We start from the raw sequence: 19885 nt of genomic DNA on the forward strand, positions 1-19885 counted from the left end.
CATTTTCTACAGCTGGACTTTAGGTTTTGGTTTGTCAGAACAATGTAGGCAACAAATAAGATTCTTGAGTTATTTTACATTCTTGTTATTTGTGTAATTTTGAACAGAACAGCGGGAAAATTGAAAGAGCTTTTATTTTTATTGGTGTATTGGGATGCCGGAGAGGGCGGGCTCTATGCGCCTCAACTTACGTCTGATTGGCTGACTGGGTCGCTTCGTCACGCCGGGTTTAAATCATGACATACAGTCATGGCCGTGCACGGATCTTGTTAGTGTAGTAATAGGTGAGTCTCGTCGATTTTTCCCTTTAAATGCGCATTTTCCAGAGGCGACAGCTTATAGAGAAAACTCACTGTGTATATTAAATATACAGCATGTAACTTGAAAACCGTATATCGTGATTTTTCTCGTTTTATCCAGGGGGAGAACCTTAATACGCTAGCCTACGTAGCTAACGTTAGGATTGTTATGCAGTGTGTCCATGCTTCATGAACACTTGTAGATGCAGCCGCTGCACAGATTGACATCAAGTCAGTCTGACGATAAATGTTAGGTTTTCACACTAAAAGGCTCATTATCTGAGAAGCTCTTCGTCGGCCTAGGTAAATACACATTATGTGTCAGGAGGAACTGGTGATATACATGTTTGAATGTTTGTGTAACGTTAGATACATGTCTGAAATTTTTCTGTATAGCTTTAAATACTTAAGTACCTCAGCGATGTAGGCTATGATCTGAGCTGTTGACTCAAAATCCTTCTTTCTTTTTTTCTCATGTCTCCTGTAGTGATGCTGTGGTCACCCTGCTCCCTGACTGTGCAGCTGCAGATCCTCATCTCAGTACAATACCTCTGCACAGCATCTCCAAATGTCCTTCAGTGCACATTTGTCCAACATTTAGCCGGTAATCAAAAGTTGGAAAGATGAACCATCCTTTGTCCTTAATGCATTTTTTAACACTGAGGCAAACATTTCAGAAAATTTGTCACAGACTCTGTTAGATTTGTCAGAATTTTCTCAAGTGAAACTATATTGATACACAAATTCAGCCTTTGATTTTGTGCAGGCTTTGTCTCCCCTCAAAAACATAACAAATGGAATGATGTCACCAGTCATGTGCCTCCATCCTGTTCTGGGCATACTTCAAAAGCAGCAGGTGTATAATCCATATTGTAACAAGTTAAATTAGAAATACTAAATAGCTTTCAGTTCACACATCAGTATACGAGCAACATTCTCAGTTTTGATGAGTGAAAGTAGCGATTAATGATGCAAATAATTTTGTCACACACAAAGGGCATGTCTTGTAGTAAACTTTTTTTGTAATTACATTTTTAAACATTTTTTGCTTTACATGTGTACAGGCAAAACACAATATAAATGACAACCACAGTACAATACAGACACAAAACAAGACAAAAAGCTTAACCTAGTGATGAGTGGCCAACCCCCTTCCCACACCCAACCTGTTTCCAACGATCTCCATACAGTTTTAGCAGCGCATGTGCATCCCAAATTTAGCAATGAATACATCTGCCATTGCTTTCCATGCCTAGACAGCACCAGCACCAAATTATCTCACCACTAATAACTCCGTATAGAGCCAGCGTCTTCTTGGCATCACTGATGCCTATTTGGAGAAAACATTTATTGGAGGTATCATTTAAGAGTAGCAAAGTGTGAAGACATGGTACAACCTTGCCCCTCCCTCTGAAAAAGCTTCACATCCTTGTGTACCTGTAAGCCCAATTCAAGCACAAGGTGCAGTTGTGAGAAGATAACTGTTTCACAAGATAACCTTCATTGTCGTGAGGTGGTCTTACAGTAAACTTGTTTAATTCTGAACATATGCTACCAGATAATATAGTCAACAACATATCCAAGTAATGAACAACTGCAACACCTGCAGTTAGGAATATCATTGAACAATGGACATAGTGACAAGAAAATAAAATGAAAAAAAAGATTACATATTATGGGACTGGATTCGTAGTAATTGAACATAATCTCCCAGGAATGAAACAAAAAACATTTATTGAATGTAACAAACATTTATGTGAAACAAAAAAAAAAAACTGACTTTAAATGACTTTAAAGGCAAAATTGACACAAATTATACAAGCATTTGATTGTAAATTCCTAAAATTTACACACAAATCAATTTAATCACATTCATTTCTCATGCTTTTGGTTCAGTGGTCTGAATGAGTATCAAGTGTAATATTTTCAATGTCATTTGCTGAAGCTGTAATCAACAAAATGATGAAAGTAGCAACCTTTAGAAACAAAGTTTGACAAAGAGAGATTAAATGAAAGGAATGGTCTATGTAGTTATGTAGAAATGTAAAACTAAATCCATTTACTCAAGTACTGTCCTTCAGTACAATTTTGAAATAAGCTTGTGTGTAGCAAATCTCCATTAAAAATATTAACATAAAATAGAAGTTGGAATAAAATCTAATAACAGTCTCATTGGTCCAGTGTAGTAAAATAATTTGGCACTGGTTTGGAATCACATGACATTAAGGCTATTAAAAAATGATAAAGTTCTGCTAAAATAATGTAAAATATGAGAAGCAATGAATTCCAATAGATTATTTTCAGTGTAGTATACAATTTGGCGTTGTGTTGGGGTCACATGGTCTCATGACACACAAGTATTTAAAAATGTGACCCTGTGACTTAAAAAAATAGCATTTCCTTTAAAATTTTAGTCTGTCTCATATTTATTTTATGTGTAGAGTTTGGTTTGGAGTACTTGGCCACAGGACATGGAAGGTTTTTTTTTTTTTTCAAAAAAATCTATTTCCATATTAATGAAATATAGAAGGGCTGAGATCACTAAAAAATATTAATATGAAATAGAAGCACCGCAATTCAATTAAAAGAGGAGTTTCTCATTCATGCAGTGCAAAGAATACGATAAATGTGGTAGTCAGTGAAAAAAAGAAATGCAGAACTTAAATATCAATATGAAACAGAGGAAGTACTAACATCCAATTAAAGCAGACTTGTCTCATCTGTCCGGTGTAGTGAAAACATACAGTATGGTTTAAGAGTCACCTGTTCACATGGCATGAAGGGTATTAAAAAGTTGATGAATTTTCATTAAAAGAGAAAAGTATACAAAAACCACTGGAAAGAGGGCAACATAATATTTTTTCACCAACTTCACAGAATCTATTGTAATGGATTCAAGGTCAGGTGAATGATGGAGTGACTTGTAACAGTGTTTCATTTTTCATGCACATGCTTGTGCAATTACATCAATGGAAAGATGTGATATAAAGTTTTTTGGATTTAATTAGTTCATCAACTTTTAATTAGTTCACCAGAGTTTGTGCAAAGAGATCGGCTATCACAGGCTGACGTTTTAATCAGGGAACTGATGAAGGATCATTTGATTGAAGTCCCGATTCTTTTCCATTATGATGAACTGTAAAACAACTGTTAGCCATCAAGTTATCAAGTAAATCTTTCATGCGCAAACTTGAAGCTGTAACATTTGTGCATATGATATAGAAATCTACTGACTTAAATGCTACATCACACACAGAAGATAATGTTGTCACAAATGTCATATCTGATCTTACATGAATGTTTCTGTGTGAAAACGTGGTGACATATATCAGTGTTTCTCATTTCTTTTCATGCTGCCAAAGCTTTTAACACATCCTATCCTCAAACTGTACAAACAGACCAGTCACTCTATAGTAGAGTGCAGTTGCAGAGGGATATGTTGATTAAGGTACATAAGGAGGTAGTAATCTGTTTAATTAATCTATCAAAATAGCCGCTGTAGTAATGCAAATATAATTTTCACATAAACTCACATCTCCATATAATTAGTTCATTGTACAGTCAAAGCAGGTTGTTAAATGCAGTTTTGATTCCCTAAATTAAATCACTTTGATTTCTTACATAATGTGCATCCATTTGGAAATCAAATTTGGATTTCAATTAGGTAAATATATCCTCACAGCCTGTTTCAAACTCACATTTGTCAACCATCTAATTTCTATGCAGCAAATGTTATAATATAATATTTATAAATGATTATGACCGTGTGCACTTGAGGAAGTCAGACTTTAATGTGTCATTATGTCCCTCTGTCCTCTTCCCCTCCACCAGTTGAACTGTGCCATCTTTAGTCCTCCAGAGTGTGGGTCTCTCCAACAACTCACCAACAATTATGGAAATCAAGACAGTTGGCTGGGTGGTGTCTACCTACAGGTACAAACCATACCACGATAATGTAGGCCTATATAATGTATAGTTCCTCCATAATGTTGTGATGTTGCAACAATTATTGCAAATTTAGCCAATCCAAATGCATTCTGAACAACCTTGCAGTTTGGTCTTATCACATCTTTACAAATTTGTCTATTTAAAACAGGTAATATCTCATTTTGTTGTAAATCTGCACACAGTGTATTGATTCATTCAGCCCCTCCTTGCCCTGTTCTCTCTCTTTCTTTCCCTGGTTATCATGAGACTCCTGGGGTGGAGGCGTGACACCTGGGACAGTCATGCAAACAGTGACAGAGCAAACTCTGAGCATCACATGGCTAAGGCGACCGATGGTTATTAAGCTGTATAATGACACAGTTGAGCCGTGATTTGCGGAAGTGTTGAATGCCTCAGTGTTAGATATTAGCCACTGCTGCTATGTTAGCATGTGCTAACCGGGTAGTGAGAGCAGGAGGAGAGCTGATCAAGGAGATGGCCCTTCAGCGCTGCATTTAACAGCAGCAACAGGTGATCATCGGTGATCAGCTGTTGCTGATAGATCCTTATTCTGTGGGAAACACTGAATGGTCATCACAATAGGTCCCGAATCCCAGACAGAATCACAGCTACTTTTGCATTTTTTACTTTCTTCTGCAATTTCATCACAAAAAACATCAACAAACACTGCATCATGCTTTGCAATTCTTTTGAATGAAATTAGACATTTCAGGCTGCAGCTATCCATAAAACAACTCCTGAAATCCTGGAGGAAGTGAATATTAGCTAAGGCATTAGAGACAATAGAGGAAACGGAATTGTTTAAGGAATTTCTGGAATATAATTAGGTTTTGAGATGTGTTTTCAAGCTGAGGTAGTGATGTATGATAATTTAGTATGTTTTTGTATGGTCTCTATTGATCTATTGTTTGCCGTGTGGTGACGCTATTTTGAACACATGACAGAAACCTCACATTGTCCACTTGTTTCTTTTGTAATTTGAGAGGTTGGAGCACCTTGCTCTGTACATGTAAATATGCATCAACAAGGACAAACAGATTTTTTTTAAGTGTTACATCTCCCTCATGCTTTAAGACTTTTGCATTCCCCCCACTCAGTTCGGTTAGTGTTACTGGCTCCATTCAGATTACTGGTATTTGCCCAAAATTATTTCTTCAACTGTGCTCATTTTAACATGTTGCTATTTGATTTTTGTTCCTTCCTATTCTCAGTTGTTTTTATAAAAAAAAATCTCCATTGTGCAACAAATCAGTGATTATGATCCATGCTTTCTCTCCAGGACCGGTGGATATGAAATGATTGTTCTTGGTTCTACAACAGCCTCTGCTGGATGTTCAGTTCTAAGGGTAAGAAAACATACACAGTGAGGTCCAGGGACCCTAATAACACAGTGCATAAGAGGGTTCAGCAGTGAGTTTCCTGATGGCCTGCAGCCAGTAGAAAGCAGAAAACAATAGTGTCTCTGTCAGAATGATTTAGTACATTACACACATGGACTTCATTTTCAGAATGAATAATCAAAGCTTTGAGACACTTTTGTGAGTTCAGGCGTTTTATTATCTGCACAGTTGCATAACGCTCTGCTCCATTATTCTCATGGCCTTTTTCTAATCTTCTCTTTCCACAGAGACATTGAGCAATCCTCCATGCAATGCTGGTGGCTATTCCTCCATCTGTGGGAAGAACTCCAACATCCGTAAGTCAGTTTCTTTCTTTGCATGAAAGAAAAACATTTAAGAGAGTTTCACAGGGGCGTAACAATGTATAGACAATACATTCAGAAAGACACAGAGGCTAACATTATTCTTCATGTTGCATTGCTTTTTATTTCAACTATCTTATACACACACTAACACAACTAACTTTGCCAAGGCATTCATTTTCTTTGGCATCCTGTATGAGTCATGGTACCAACACGACTGAAGCTTCCAAAAGTTCTGGTAGTTATCAGAGCAGCCTAAAACTGTTCAGTTTGAGACTCCACTCACATATGTGTTTGATCAATAGAAGTGATCAGTTCAGCTCTCTGGTTTCAGGCTCTAAGCACCAGACTCTCTTTAAAAAATGCTTTGTCTTTCCTGAGTTTTGTGAGTTGTTGAGTTTTGGTAAACTTTATAACGTAGAAAAAACATAATAGTTTGGGTTACTATAAGTGCATTTGTTATATAATTCACTTATGTAAGCAAGTGAAACGTATGTGACATGTTTGTCTTTGTAGCTGTGTTACATACGGGAAAAAAACAGTGCTCACTTTTGATTTTCCAGGGAACCATAGCAGAGGTTTCCTAGGTCAAAGTCTTGTGTTTAATTGATCCATCTCCAACACCTCCTTCCCGCACTATGCAGACTTTCTTACTTGATACATCATTCAGGCAGATGGGCTGCAGCAGATGCTGTTTTTTTAAACATGTCAAAATCCACTAAAAATAGGTGATCTCATTGCCAGTGGACCAGAGCTGTGTATGCTACTCTGCAGTAAAAAAGTGTGCCTCACTGTGTTTTTTTTGGGGGTTTTTTTTTTTTTTTTTGGAGGGGGGGGTTCTGTTTTGTCAAGTTTGACATCATGGATGCGCCAGAACAGAAAAGAAAACAAAAATGCACGGAGGCCAGTGAAAATCCTGCAGTAGTTACTTATTTTTTATACCTACTTACCTGTGGAGTCCCTGTTTCAAACTCAATACAGACTTATTGTGAACAATATTCAAGAGCTGCTTGGATGGAGAATGTATTTGTAGCAGCATGTCATTGTATCGTGCCAGAAAAGAGAAAAAAAGTTAATGTGTCCACCTGGGTATCGTATTTGCATCACTGCTGAACGGAGCCAGTAAATACCAACGCAGAGTCATTTGACCCGGGAGTGAATGAGTTGTAACCTTTTCTTTAAATACCAGATATTATCAGTTGTCAGTGTTTTTTGTCTAGTGGGAAAGGGGCTTTAATTGCAAGCCCTGTGTGTCTCATGCAGAAGCTTAAAGGGTGCCTTGTGCATCAGAATCAAATTTACCTAATGCCTAATTTGATTCTCTATGGACAGGGATGGAAATTTGCACCAGCCACCAGCCAAATGCTGATAGAAAATGTAAGTGGCTGCTAGATTTGCTTCATCCAGAAGCCAAAAACACACCGGCAAGCTTTTGAGTGGCTGGTATATTTTGTAGTCTAGCTGCCACAGTGGCAGGTAGACAAAAGAGTTAATTTCCAGCCCTGCCTTTGGATGAGAGCAGGTTGGTCCTTCACTGTAGGGCACAGCGTGTGTCCTAGCACTATGCTTGACAGACAAAGTTTTTTTTGTTTTCTGTTTGCTGAGTCACTGGTGACTCAGCACTTGATTGTTAGATAACCACACACTCTGATCCAGGATCGGCTACAGTGTTTGTATATAGATAAGAGCTGCTCTTGTATCTGATCCAACCAGAGGACACATGAAGAAAACATTTGCTGAGGCAGAAGGCGGGATCAATACTTAACAACAGCAAGTTAAACAGTTTAACCGGGTTGCATTTAAACTCTTATAAATGGCATTACAGTTTAATATAACACACACAATCCATGCATCTAAGAACTTCCTATTAATCAAAAACAAGACAAAAACATTAAGAAATCTGACGTAATCTGTACAGTCTGAGCTCAGTGTGTTCCAGTCTGAAACACACACACACACACACACACACACACACACACACACACACACACACACACACACACACAGAGGAGTGTGTTGAATGTGGCATCTGCTTTTTGTTATCTTACTTCAGTTTATTCTCTAAATAACAAAATAAGATGAGCCAATATTTGAGAGGGAAAACATGCCTGTAATGAATAACTAAATAGTTTGTATTTTATACAGGAAGTTGTACAGACTTTTTTCCTAAATATGGAACATGTTTTTTTCGAAGATGACTCACTTTGAATGGCTTTTTTTGTCATGGAGTCCATCAGGTCTTGGTTAAATGATGTAAAAATGGACCTTTTCTTCTTTGAATTTTTAGGTTGGTTTTAATAATATGAAATTGATACCGAAATTGATGTTCCTAATAATTTTGCATTTTACTGTTTATATTATAGGGCTCCGTAATTCTTTGTAGGATCTTCTGACTTATTTATATATGCATCTTTATTTTTTAACATTGTTTGCACTCTGCAAGATCTAACAAGGAAGCCAATCTCAGATGAAGTAAAACTGTGTGTAGTAGTCCCTTCTGACCAGCTGAGGGCACTATGCAGCCACTGCTGTCATAGCTCGGAGGCTATGCCATAGGAGAAGAACATATTTATATATATTTGTTCTCAACAACAGCGCCAATTGCCGAATATTTTATGTAAACTAGTTTGGAAGTAATTTGACTTTGAAGAGGAAGACATGTGCCTCCCTGCCTGTCTCTCTCTTTCTTCATTCTTTCCCAACTCTCAAGCATTTCTCATCTTGTGCCTTCCTTTCTCATGTTCTTTTCTTTCCTCGGGCTCTCTCAAGTACATCTGCTCTCCTCTCAGGGCTGTCTTTCTCAAGCAGTAAAGACAGGTGGTGTTTTATACGGCCTGCCACCTGTTGCTTTGTCCTCAGCATCACACCATGTCTGCTGTAGGCCCCCCACCTTTTGGAAAAAAGTCTGCAAGACCTTTAATTACAGAAAAGTATAGTTTTTCATATAGAACACAACTTGTTGGCCACCTTGTTTGTAGATTTGATAAAGGTTTTATCTTTTTTTTTGCTACAGCTGGGAATCTTTTCTTCAAATGCAATTTCTCCTTCATCAGAAGTAGTTTACCAAACAAAGTTAGCACATGGTTTAGTTTAATTTGGAACATGTTGCAGCAATACATGCAAACAAGTCCTTATCTTGCTCACCAATTAAATAGTTGTGTCCCTGGGGAAACAAAGTTTCCTGCTATTCTTGAGAACAGTGGAAAAATCATCCTTTATGCTTTTCTATTCTTCTGATATTCAGTAATTGCACTTCTCTAACTTTATGTGTTTTTAAAGAGATTTAATGGGACAAGGGGGGAAACACTCTCAAAACTGATCAAATGGCATCAATTCATTTTAAAAAAGTATCAATTAGATACCCAAAACGGCCTCAGTCCACGCAGAAAGCCCGTTAAATGTTAAATCTCCATAGACATAAAATGTTTGTTAGTCTCAGCCAGTAAAACAGCACTGTTTTAAAATTTGACTTTGTCCTGGTAAATAAGTTGACTAAATTTTGCCATGTATAAGTTGCCAGGTGACGTGACAGAAGTCCAGCATGGCATAAAAAAGGGAGCAGTGTTAAAAACAAGTCTGCATTTTAAATATCAGTTTCAATGTCTATTTCAATGTCTCCCAATTAAGTATTATGGTATGTTATGTGCCAAGTGGCATGCTTGACCTAACGACAAATGGAGAGAAAACTCGGCTAAGAAGGTTTCAGAACAATAACTGGCCTTAAAATGTCTGTATAATGAAATACATAGACACAAAAACCTTTAACAAAAAAACTTTAGTCTGACGAAGCCACCCCTGTATATATAACACTTTAATTAAAATATTTAGGGTACACTGAGGAAATTGTCAGTTACTGTTTGTAAACAATATCGTCAGTGACTGTTAAAGTGAAAACCGACCCCAGATTGACTCTGCTTGGCATTTGGCCTTGTTTTTGCATTTTTTGGTGCGGTGTCTGCGATTTTTATATCTTCCTCTTGGACAGTCTGGCAGCCAGTCCTTAATTTTTTATTAAATCTTAAGCTCACCTGTGGCCTGTGCCAAGAGATGTCCTGACCGCAGCAAACTAGGAAGAAAATAAGAAAATAGAGGCAGAGGGCAGTGTTCCTGCAGATAAATAGACCACCACAGACTACTACTGGGTGACTGAGAGGGATTACTTATGAATGAGTCTATATGTTGTCTTTTAGGAAAACCCTACATAATATATCTTTGAGAGAACAGTTTTGAATTTTGGGAATTGGCTTATTTGCGTTCTTGCTGAGAGTAAGATGAGAAGATTGATACTACTTTCATGTCTGCCCGATAAATTAGGAGCAGCAGCTGGTTAGTTTAGCGTAAGTACTGCAAACACGTGGAAACAGTGAGCCTGGCTCTGTCCAAAGGAAACAAAATCCACCGACCAACACCCCTAAAGTTCACTAATTAACATCTTGTTTAACCTTTGAAACCTGAATAAACATCAGTTTTCTTGAACTGCATTCAGACACCTTCACAAGTATTTAAATCTTCAAAATCTAAGCAAATTTTGAAAATGTAGAAAAAGGGCAATGAGAAACTTGGCAAGAAATGTTCCACGAACTGCAATAAATAAGTTTATTTGGATTTTTTTTAAGCTAGAGGAAAATGTCCCAAAAAATTATATTTGTAATTATCCTAATTATATATTTAAAATTGTTTTACAGATTTAGTATTATTTTTAAGCACTTTTCTTCCAGGTCATTTCCTAATTAGCCTAATTTTTAGGTAGTTTTCATTTTGTTAATTTTGGGGTAATTTCATCTTAAATTACTCATTGCCTTTTTGCCAGGTTTTGAAAGACATCAGGCCAATTTGCTCAGATTTCACAGGGTTGGTTTGCCCCCAACAGAAGTTAAAAAAAGCCATTTTATGATTTAACAGGCCACAAAGGGCTGGCAATCTCAAAATCTGCTAAACTGATCTAACCAGCTGCTGGCTGCATATTTTTGCTCAGCATGCAGACATGAGAGATGTATCGATCTACTCATGCAACTCTTGGCAAGAGTTTCCAAAAATATCTATTAATAGATCTGTGAAGAGGATGTGTGTCAGCTCTTTCAGAGACAGGAGATCAGGATCTTTAACAGATCACCGGAGCTGTGTGAAGTCCCCTCCTGCTTTAAACGCTCCACAATCATCCCACTCCCCAAGAAACCCTCCATCACAGGATTAAATGACTACAGGCCTGTCAACCTGACGTCTGTGTTCATGAAATCCTTTGAGATTCTGGTGTTGGCCCACCTAAGGGTTATAACAGAGCCCCCTATTCAGTTTGCTGTGCAAATAGTTCAGTGGAGAATCCAACTAACTAACTTACCAACTGGAGAAAAGAATTGACCAGATTATCCAGGTTTTAAGGTGGACTACCATTATATCAGGAGATGTGGTGTAATTAGCCCATCTTAGTCCTCCTTAACGTCTACAGCACTTGAGCCTCACAGTCTATTCTTAATCACAGCAGCACCTATTTTCAGCTCTGGCCTTAATCTCAGGCTTTATGTCTGGCTGTGTTGACAAAGAAATGTTCCTCAAATAGCACATTAGCATGCAAGCTTAGTGTACACCATTTTATAGTTAGCTGTGTGTCCCAGAGGTCAGCTCTCAGCGGAGCAGTGTCTGAGGTAACAGCCTTAGTGAGGAGAGAGTGAGGAGCGGCTGTGTTGCTGCAGACCTAAAGACGAGTGTTAATGCAAATTTCTGCACTTTATTTTCATTAAAACCCAACCGTGTCCAGATAAAAATCTCATTTTAATGAGGACTAATTGCCTATTTAACATAATACCATTATTGCAATGTCTGGAGTAAATTTTTTCATCACATTTTGTAATTAATCGAGAATTATGAAAAAGAGAAACTGGAATGTAGTAATATCAGGAATATCAGGTGTGGTTATTTTTAGCGGTGGAATGAAACTAAGTACACTTAAGTACTATATGTAGGTACAATTTTGAGCAACGTGTATTTTCATGTAATGCTTCTTTTTCCGTCTACTCCACTACATTAAATGTATTGTTATTAATTTGGTAACTTTAGCTACTAGTTCAGGTCCAGTTCCAGGATTTAGCGGTGAGGATTATGCAGATTGCAACCAGCTGAAACATCTCCTGCTCAGAGTTCCTTCATTGTTCATTGATGTTGGTCACTGTTTTTTACCGGGAGCCAAATTACCTGCAAAGGTCTCTGCCTCTCCAAAACAAACCGACCTGGTGATTAAAACTGTTGAAAACACTGAATGAAGCAGTTTTGCGATTGAAATCAGTGTTTCTCTGATGCTGTCAGATATGGGCTGTTAGCCCAGCACCTGCTAATGTGTGCTTATCGTTTTTTCTCAAACACATTAAGATCCAGACTTTCAGGAGGTCTTTTCTGGGAGCTGAATTATCCCCAGAAATTTCTTAATTTTAAAACAAACAGACCTGATGATTTAAATCAATAAAACATGAAATAAAGCGGTTTCACATCAAAAAACCCTTTGTTTTTCAAACACTCTTGTTGCAGAGGGGCTACTCACTATGGTGACCGATGTTAAAATGCAAATGGACTATCTAGAGCCAGTATTTCGTTTGTCCATTCGGGGTTCCTGTAGAAACACGGCGATCTCTGTGGATGAGAATCCAATAACACTTGTTTATTTTTTAGGGGATTATACATTAAAGAAAACATATAATATTCTATTCTTTTTCTGCCAACATGTCCTTCTAAACCCTACACAGTGAACCTTTAAGTTTGGATTTTTCTTCTAAATACTTCCGCACTGTGGTGTTACTGTTTTTTTAAAGTTAAAGATGGTCTGACGCCGGGTGTCTAGCTAATGGAAAAATAAGGTCACACTTAATTTATAGTGCAGTGTTGAAATTCTGCTTCCAATTCAGTGATTACTAACAATTTCAGTGAAAGTCCTGAGTTATTGATGTACATTTTTCCTGGAACTGTGACAGCATAGTCAGACAAGGGTGGATGTTGAACGCAGGGAGGAGTTGTGAAGGATGTTTGTACAATCCCTTGGGTGGTATTTCTACTGGAAGTGACTTTCATTGAGTGCTGCAGCAGACGGTCTCAGTTCCTAGACTTTTTTCTGTCGTTGAAACCTAATGCAGTTTCCCTGGCATGTGACTCAGCTGCAGCTGACAGTTGTTATTGTTAACAAAAGTCCTTTTTTAACACCATGTTTTTCTGTGAGGCTATGACGATGTGCTGATCAAAGATGTGGGTCAGTTCTCAAGAAAGACCTGTTATTTTTTTGTGAATGACTTTCGAAATGTTCAAATATTTTCAAAAGACTTGTGGTTAAAATAAGTGATAAGTAATTGCCAGCACCTTTAGGATGACCAGATAATAGTACAATTTTGGTAAAGACAGCAAATCTAGTTGAATATCCTTTTTTCCAAGAGGACATAAAAGGATCCTCACTAAACTAGTAATTACCAATATATAAGGGTAACTCGAATAATGTAATTTTGGGTTGTCTACAGTCAATAAAAACCTGTAATGCTTTGGTAGACAGCACACAGGTAGTTTGTTCAGTATTTTGCTGCTTGTTTGACCCTAAGAAAGAGCACCGAGCAGTAACTACATGGTGGGTTTTGTCTTTTTCAGTGGACAGAGAAATATATTGACATTTTAAAACAAGAGTGACTTTCTTTGAGTGCAACACCAGATGGCTTGAGTTCCTAGACGGTTACGAAAATGTATTTTCTGTAACAGCTGTTCTCAACCACCATCGCAATTTCTGTGAACAATGTGAGACTATGACCATGTTGGCAGACTGTATAGTGGTCTCAATTGGTCATTACATCACTGATCTAAATAGATTAGTTCAGTGAGACGAACAGAGGGCCGGCGCCGAAATACAGATGGAAAGTGAAAACAACATAAAGTGTGTTAGTGAGGTGATACTCCATCACAATCCTGTTTTGTTGATGGTGTTAAACTCTGGTGACTGTTGAGGCCACAGTAAATGATTTGCATTATTTTCAAATTGTTAAAACCTCTCAAGCCCTTTGTTTTTTAAGTATCTAAATTTGTTATGTTTCACCACTCATTTATTCAGGGCCCTGACACACCAAGCTGGCCGACTGTCAATGTCGGGTCATCGGTGGCCTGTTTTTTTGCGGTGTATCCTGCACCATTAGCACTAGTCGGCCCTTGTCAACCCTTGTCAGCTGTTTTTTTTTTGTTTTTTTAGCTGATTCAGCATCTCAAATCTGCATTGGCGTTGGTGATGCCTGGCAGGGAGAGACATCACTCTGGCAGTTCAGCTCAGTGAAGGAAATCAAACAAGCAGCCAAAGTTATGAGGTCAAAATGAACTTATTATATTGCGTATGTTTAGCTTTTTTTACCCATTGAACTCTAGCAGAAAAGGTTTGCAATTCCTTGTGTTATATGGTGGCTAGCACACAGTAAATATGCTTTATTCTTTCAACATCAGGTATTGTTGTTGAAGTGCTAATTGGCTAACTAGCGTCTGTCGATCTTCCAGTTTCCCTTACAATGAATGCTGCCGCCGGCTGGTATGGAGAGTTATTTTGTCTCATGCATGTGCCGAAAATATGTGCTATTAGTCCAGTCAACTTTTTGGCCTTGACAAATGCGGCGTGAGGCGCTTTAGCAGTTGGCCTTCGTCTCTTCACCACTTGTTCTTTGATGTTAGTTTGGCGTTTCTCGGCTTTAATTTGTCACCTGAAGGAACAAAAATGTATTCAGAGCTGATAATAATTTAATTTTCAGAGAAAATATCTAATTTAGCAGAATGTCCACTTCTACAAAAGAGTCTTTATTCAAGTGAAATAAAAAAAAGATGTAATAGTAAGTGTTAATCAAATGGTTTAAAAGGAAGCCATGGAGTGTTGTAAACAAAAGCAGGCTCTTTTACTGTTACACGTTTTCTGTGAATAGAAGCTTAATCTACCTGTAGATTTCTCATCAGTGGTTTTATAATCTTCTACTGCCAAGGGGTATGACAAAAATGTCTATTTTACATCCTTTTTTCATTTCTAATTAATTTATTTGAATGACCTTAAGATACAAAAATACTTACTCAAGGTCTTTGCACAAGGTCATACAGTATGATATAAAAGGTGTAATTTATTCCATTTTTGTTTGCATTCAGTAACTTTCATAAAACAACATTTTTCATCTTTTTATATTAAAATTTGACTTTAAAATTCATTGAATATGCTGTGGGGAAACCACTATAGTTCAGTAAGAAGAAAGAAAGCAGTTTATTGGACTTATGGTCTCAATAAAGAAAATTGACAGACTGACGTATTCAGAACGAGTATTTCAACCTATCAATGAAAGTAACTCTAACTTGTGCAGCCACTAACTATCTGGATGTGAGATAATGACATTGTCCCATCGACAACCCACACACTGATCACCTCGTCACCCCCTGACCACCTTGTTTCACCCTGCCGTACAGTACGTCTCAACCCAAATCCTCCATTACAGCCTGACTTTCTCTTTGTGCACTGATGGCTATAATTGGCTCTGTTAGCCTAGTCTGGTTAATGCATTATAAAGCTCCCCCGGCCTGGTTTATCCTCCGACAGCGCTTTACAGATTCACACCTCCATGTTGCTGCAACATGTTCCTTACATGCTGAGAGCCTTAGCAAAAGCACAGTTGACACCCACAGACTGCTGGCATTCCACGTGAAAATAGAAAGGAGAAGAAGAGAGCACTGGCAGGAAAGAAACAGAAAGACACGGAGAAGAAATTGCTGTCGCAAGACCAACTGTCATCAGGAGGAATCAAAGAGACATTTCTAGGTGAGTCTGTGTTTTGATGGAAATTTGTATAGAGATGGTTCTCATTTCAGTATTCCTAAATAGGGCCTTAGCTACCATTTAAGACACAATGATGTCATGTCCTTTGTGGGATGTTAGTCTGGTAATTTGGGAGTTTAGCAACCTTAGGGGGGTTTTACATTGCACAATTAAAAATGTACTAATTTGAGACTGATCTATTATATTATTATTCCATTAAACAAAGAAGTATTAGGGCCACGTTGAGAAAAAACCCCTGATAACTAAAAGCTGACTTTGTCACTCTTTATACGATCACCTGACTTTTTGGCATAGATTTTAAAGTTGTTGTTTTTTCTTATAAAACAATGGGTTTGTTCACATAATATTACAACTTTTTGAAAAATTGCAACTTTTTAATCTAATATTACGTCTTTTTTCGTAAACATGTCTTGATTTGTGTAATATTATGACTTTTTTGTGTTATATTAATATTGCAGCTTTTTTTTGAAATAGCATAACTTTATTCTAATTAAATGATTACTGTATTCTTGTAATAGAATAACTTTTTCTCAAAATTATGACTTTATTCTGGTATTATTATGTCTTTTTCTTAAAATAGTATTACTTCATTCTCATTGAATTACAACTTTAGTTGTATGGCATTTTTGTAAAATTGTGACTTAATTTGTGTAATATTTTGGCTTTTTTGTAATAGTAATCGTGAAATAGTATGACTTTATTCTCATTATATCCTGACTTAAATTTTGTAATAACTATTTGAACTATCAATCCCATATTTTATGACCTGATTCTCATGATATGATGAAAAATAATGACTATCTTGAAATTCCCCTCTTTTCTTGAAATAATATGACTATATTCTCATTAAATTACAGTTATTGTTTAATCAAAATTATAACTTTATTTTTGTAATATTATAATTTTTTTCCCGAAATTACACTTTTATTCTTGCAATACTATGACTTTATTCTCAATGCTTTATTCACTTTGTTTTTCTCAGCTTGGCACTAGTACTGCATCATACTGTCAGGAAAGTTATGATCCACCAAAATGTTACTTTGAAAACACATTCAGCATTTTTGTATTGTGCAAATCTTTATTGATATTTTATTTAGAAGGTAGCTAGAAAAAATATGTAAAGTGGTACAAATTAAAGGGAAAGTAGACACATTATGTTTGATAAAGTTACTGTGGTTAATGTTTAGTGAGCTGGGTTTATAAGCAGTTGATTTTTTTTTTTTTTTAAAAACTGCTCCTTTTAGATAGACTTTGCAGAAAATGCAGAAAGCTAACTTTGGAAACTCCAAATATTAATAAGAAAAGGAGACTATATTTTGCTGTGAGGGTGGTGTCGAGGGGGGTAGTGTATGAATAGTTAAGCCATTAAAAATGTGCCTTTTTTTTATTTCACTTGTGATATAATATTCCAAATGTTTATCACTATTCAGGAGGAACTTTAGATTAAAGATTATATTTTGTAAATTTCATCTATTACCCTTTCCTGATTGAGTAAATGGCTCAGGAGTGCATAAAAAAGAAGGAATCACTTTTTATGTTTACATCATGTTGTCACATTAGCAGCATTAAAAGACATGCATGTCTTTGCAGGATGAAGTCCAGATGTCTCCTGTCCACAGTGGACAGACTTCCCACCATCAACGAGATGCAGGAGAGCGACACAGAGGATGGCAACGTGAATTGTTCCCTACATACCATGAAGAAGTATGTGGATTCCATCAAAGAGCTCTCCCAGCCATCTCCTTACCCCCTCCACGGGCCCCTCAGAGGCCACCGCCGCTGGATGGCGCGCACATGCCCCGGAGTAACACCCCTGGCTCCATCTATACTTTCAAATTCCTCGAGCACCTACGCACCCTGGATTCCAGTTGAACTATCAGATATATCACTTGCTGTAGCTGATTATTCAAACAGTGACTCGTCAGTGCATTTTAACCAGAACCTGCGTGACAAGCTGGTTGCACAATCCCTATTTGCAGGCCTGGTGTGAGCTGTAGGTGGGATTAACCGAGTGAACAGATTATCTTCACCTCTGGATTTACTCAGTTACCCCTGCAGCGTGCTTCGACATCAGCTCGATGTTGCATGTTTCATTTATGTGTAAGGAATAATTGAGTGCAGCCACTTTTCCAAAAGTGATATGCATTCCCTTTGAAGTGTTGAATGAGCGCAGCACATGAAACAAAAGATGAAAAGGGAAAAATATCAAGGGCAGAACAAACAAATGAAAAGCCGAGGGCATGAGCAAACTAAGTGGTTGCGTAGGGCCCCGTAGCCACCAGGGGGCCCTCAGTCAAGCTGGAAATGTTAACTCTCTTTGGGTTTTAGGTTCCAATTTAAATATTTAAAGTTACACTCTCTGATTTGTGCTATCAGACTCATCTGAAGGCCTGTATATGTAAAGCAAGTATAAAAATACAGGCTGTTTTCGTGCACTGTTTGTATGTTTTCCTATGAAAACTAATGCACCAAAATGTGTATATATATATATATATATATATATATATATGTGTGTGTGTGTGTGTGTGTGTGTGTGTGTGTGTGTGTGTACACATACGTACATATATGTACATAGTATGTACAGCCATGATCACATGACTGATGCACTAGGAGTAAAGAAGGGAGGGGTCCCTTCAGGAAGCTAGTTTGGTTTGGAAAATGGCTCCTAAAACACAGAAATTTTCCTCAGGACGTCCGAGGAAACCAGTGTTCATGCGAACTTTTAGTCATTTTAAGGTACAGTGTCACCATATTTCTTTTCCTATACCCTACCTCCGTAACTATATTTTAATCACGTTACTTAATGTTTAGTTCACAGCACTATTTGTGGGGCACTAATTTGTAGGATATCATATGAACCATAAATGTATGAGGATAGGTAAAAAACAACTAAAAAAAATAGGTGGATTACCAACGACACATGTACAGGCAAAAATCTGTCTCTGAGTGAGTGAGTAACACTATCATCTGTTGAATTTGGCTGTTTGTCTTTCAGAATGAATTCAATGAATCCTCCATTTGATCCACTTCCTCAATACATACACGGTTGTTGTTGCTGTGCTGTCATTGCCAGATCAAAACCTGAAACACAGTAATTTCTGGTCTACCTGAAAATAGCCATAGGTAGCCAAAACCATGTTCATCACTCTGTGTCATTGCCGGAGAAAGGTCTAGAAGCATCCATTATCATTTCAGTATTGGGGGGGGGGGGGCCTGGGTTGTTTGTATTTTTCTAAATCAATCACGATTGTCTTCGGCATCGCTAATAAATGGCAGCCTATGGCAGGCTTATACTCGCAGTCTACATCCAGTGAGTCAGACAATTGTGAACTTAACAAAATATCGAATTCATTACTTAACCCCAAGTGTTAACAGTCTGAACTATTGTGGTAGCTAGCACAGAAGTCCAAAGTGTGTCTGCTCTCCTGGGGCAGCTGGAACCAGTGGTGTAGTGGCAGGTGATGAGGTGGGTTAACTATAAGGCAGATGGTTGGTTTCCAAAGAGGAACTGGTTTTACTGTCCTATATATTTCAATGGCTTTTTGCCTGATTGGTGGGTATACCCCATATACCTGCATATACCCTCCACTACACCACTGGTTGGGGCAGAATTGTCTAGTTATTACAAAAAGAAAAAACAAATAAACAAGACAAAGGCTTTTCCTTATTGCATAAAACCCGCTGTTAAGTCACAGAGTGAATGTTTAATCTGCTACGAGATTTAAGAGATTTTCTGCTTAAAAAGATAAACTGAATTAGAAGGCATTCAGTAACTTACAGGCCTTCATTTCAACCCCTGAGCATATATATATATTTTTTTTATATAACTCACAGGTTGTTGTCATTGTTTTTTTTTTGTTAATGAAACAGCCTCAATAGGCTACAAAAATCTTAATGTTACGTGTAACCTTTGGTAACCACGTTTACTTGATGGGGGCCACTGAAATAAAGACTAGTAAGAAAATCAAATTCAATATCTCAGTAATTTATAAAAGTACAATTTAACAAAAAGAATTCTCTCAAAGAAATATGTGACTACGTGACATTTTAAACATACTTTGCTCATATTTAGTATGCACTTTCTTTTAAGTTTAAATTATATAGTTATTATGTCTTAGCGAGGTG

General features: G+C 37.3%; 1 protein-coding gene across 2 annotated transcripts in view; it reads left to right on the forward strand.

Annotated features, from left to right (window-relative positions):
- Window positions 1-227: 227 nt before the first annotated feature.
- LOC148190015 (uncharacterized) overlaps window positions 228-19885 on the forward strand; it is an 83313-nt gene continuing 63655 nt past the window's right edge. The window contains exons 1-7 of one of the 2 annotated variants that reach the window (XM_088075990.1): window positions 228-284; window positions 787-903; window positions 4131-4232; window positions 5527-5593; window positions 5875-5943; window positions 15524-15742; window positions 17351-18264. In XM_088075990.1, the coding sequence (XP_087932116.1) occupies window positions 17352-17750 (399 nt within the window). In that variant the 5' untranslated portion in view covers window positions 228-284; window positions 787-903; window positions 4131-4232; ... (2 more) ...; window positions 15524-15742; window position 17351 and the 3' untranslated portion in view covers window positions 17751-18264. Of the gene's footprint in view, window positions 285-786; window positions 904-4130; window positions 4233-5526; window positions 5594-5874; window positions 5944-15523; window positions 15743-17350; window positions 18265-19885 lie in introns of those variants that run through there. The other variant, XR_015776287.1, reaches the window with a different exon arrangement.

The sequence above is a fragment of the Plectropomus leopardus genome, chromosome 3, assembly GCF_026936395.1.
Source record: "Plectropomus leopardus strain MGB_pleo_1.0 chromosome 3, ASM2693639v1, whole genome shotgun sequence".
NCBI lineage: Eukaryota > Metazoa > Chordata > Actinopteri > Perciformes > Serranidae > Plectropomus > Plectropomus leopardus.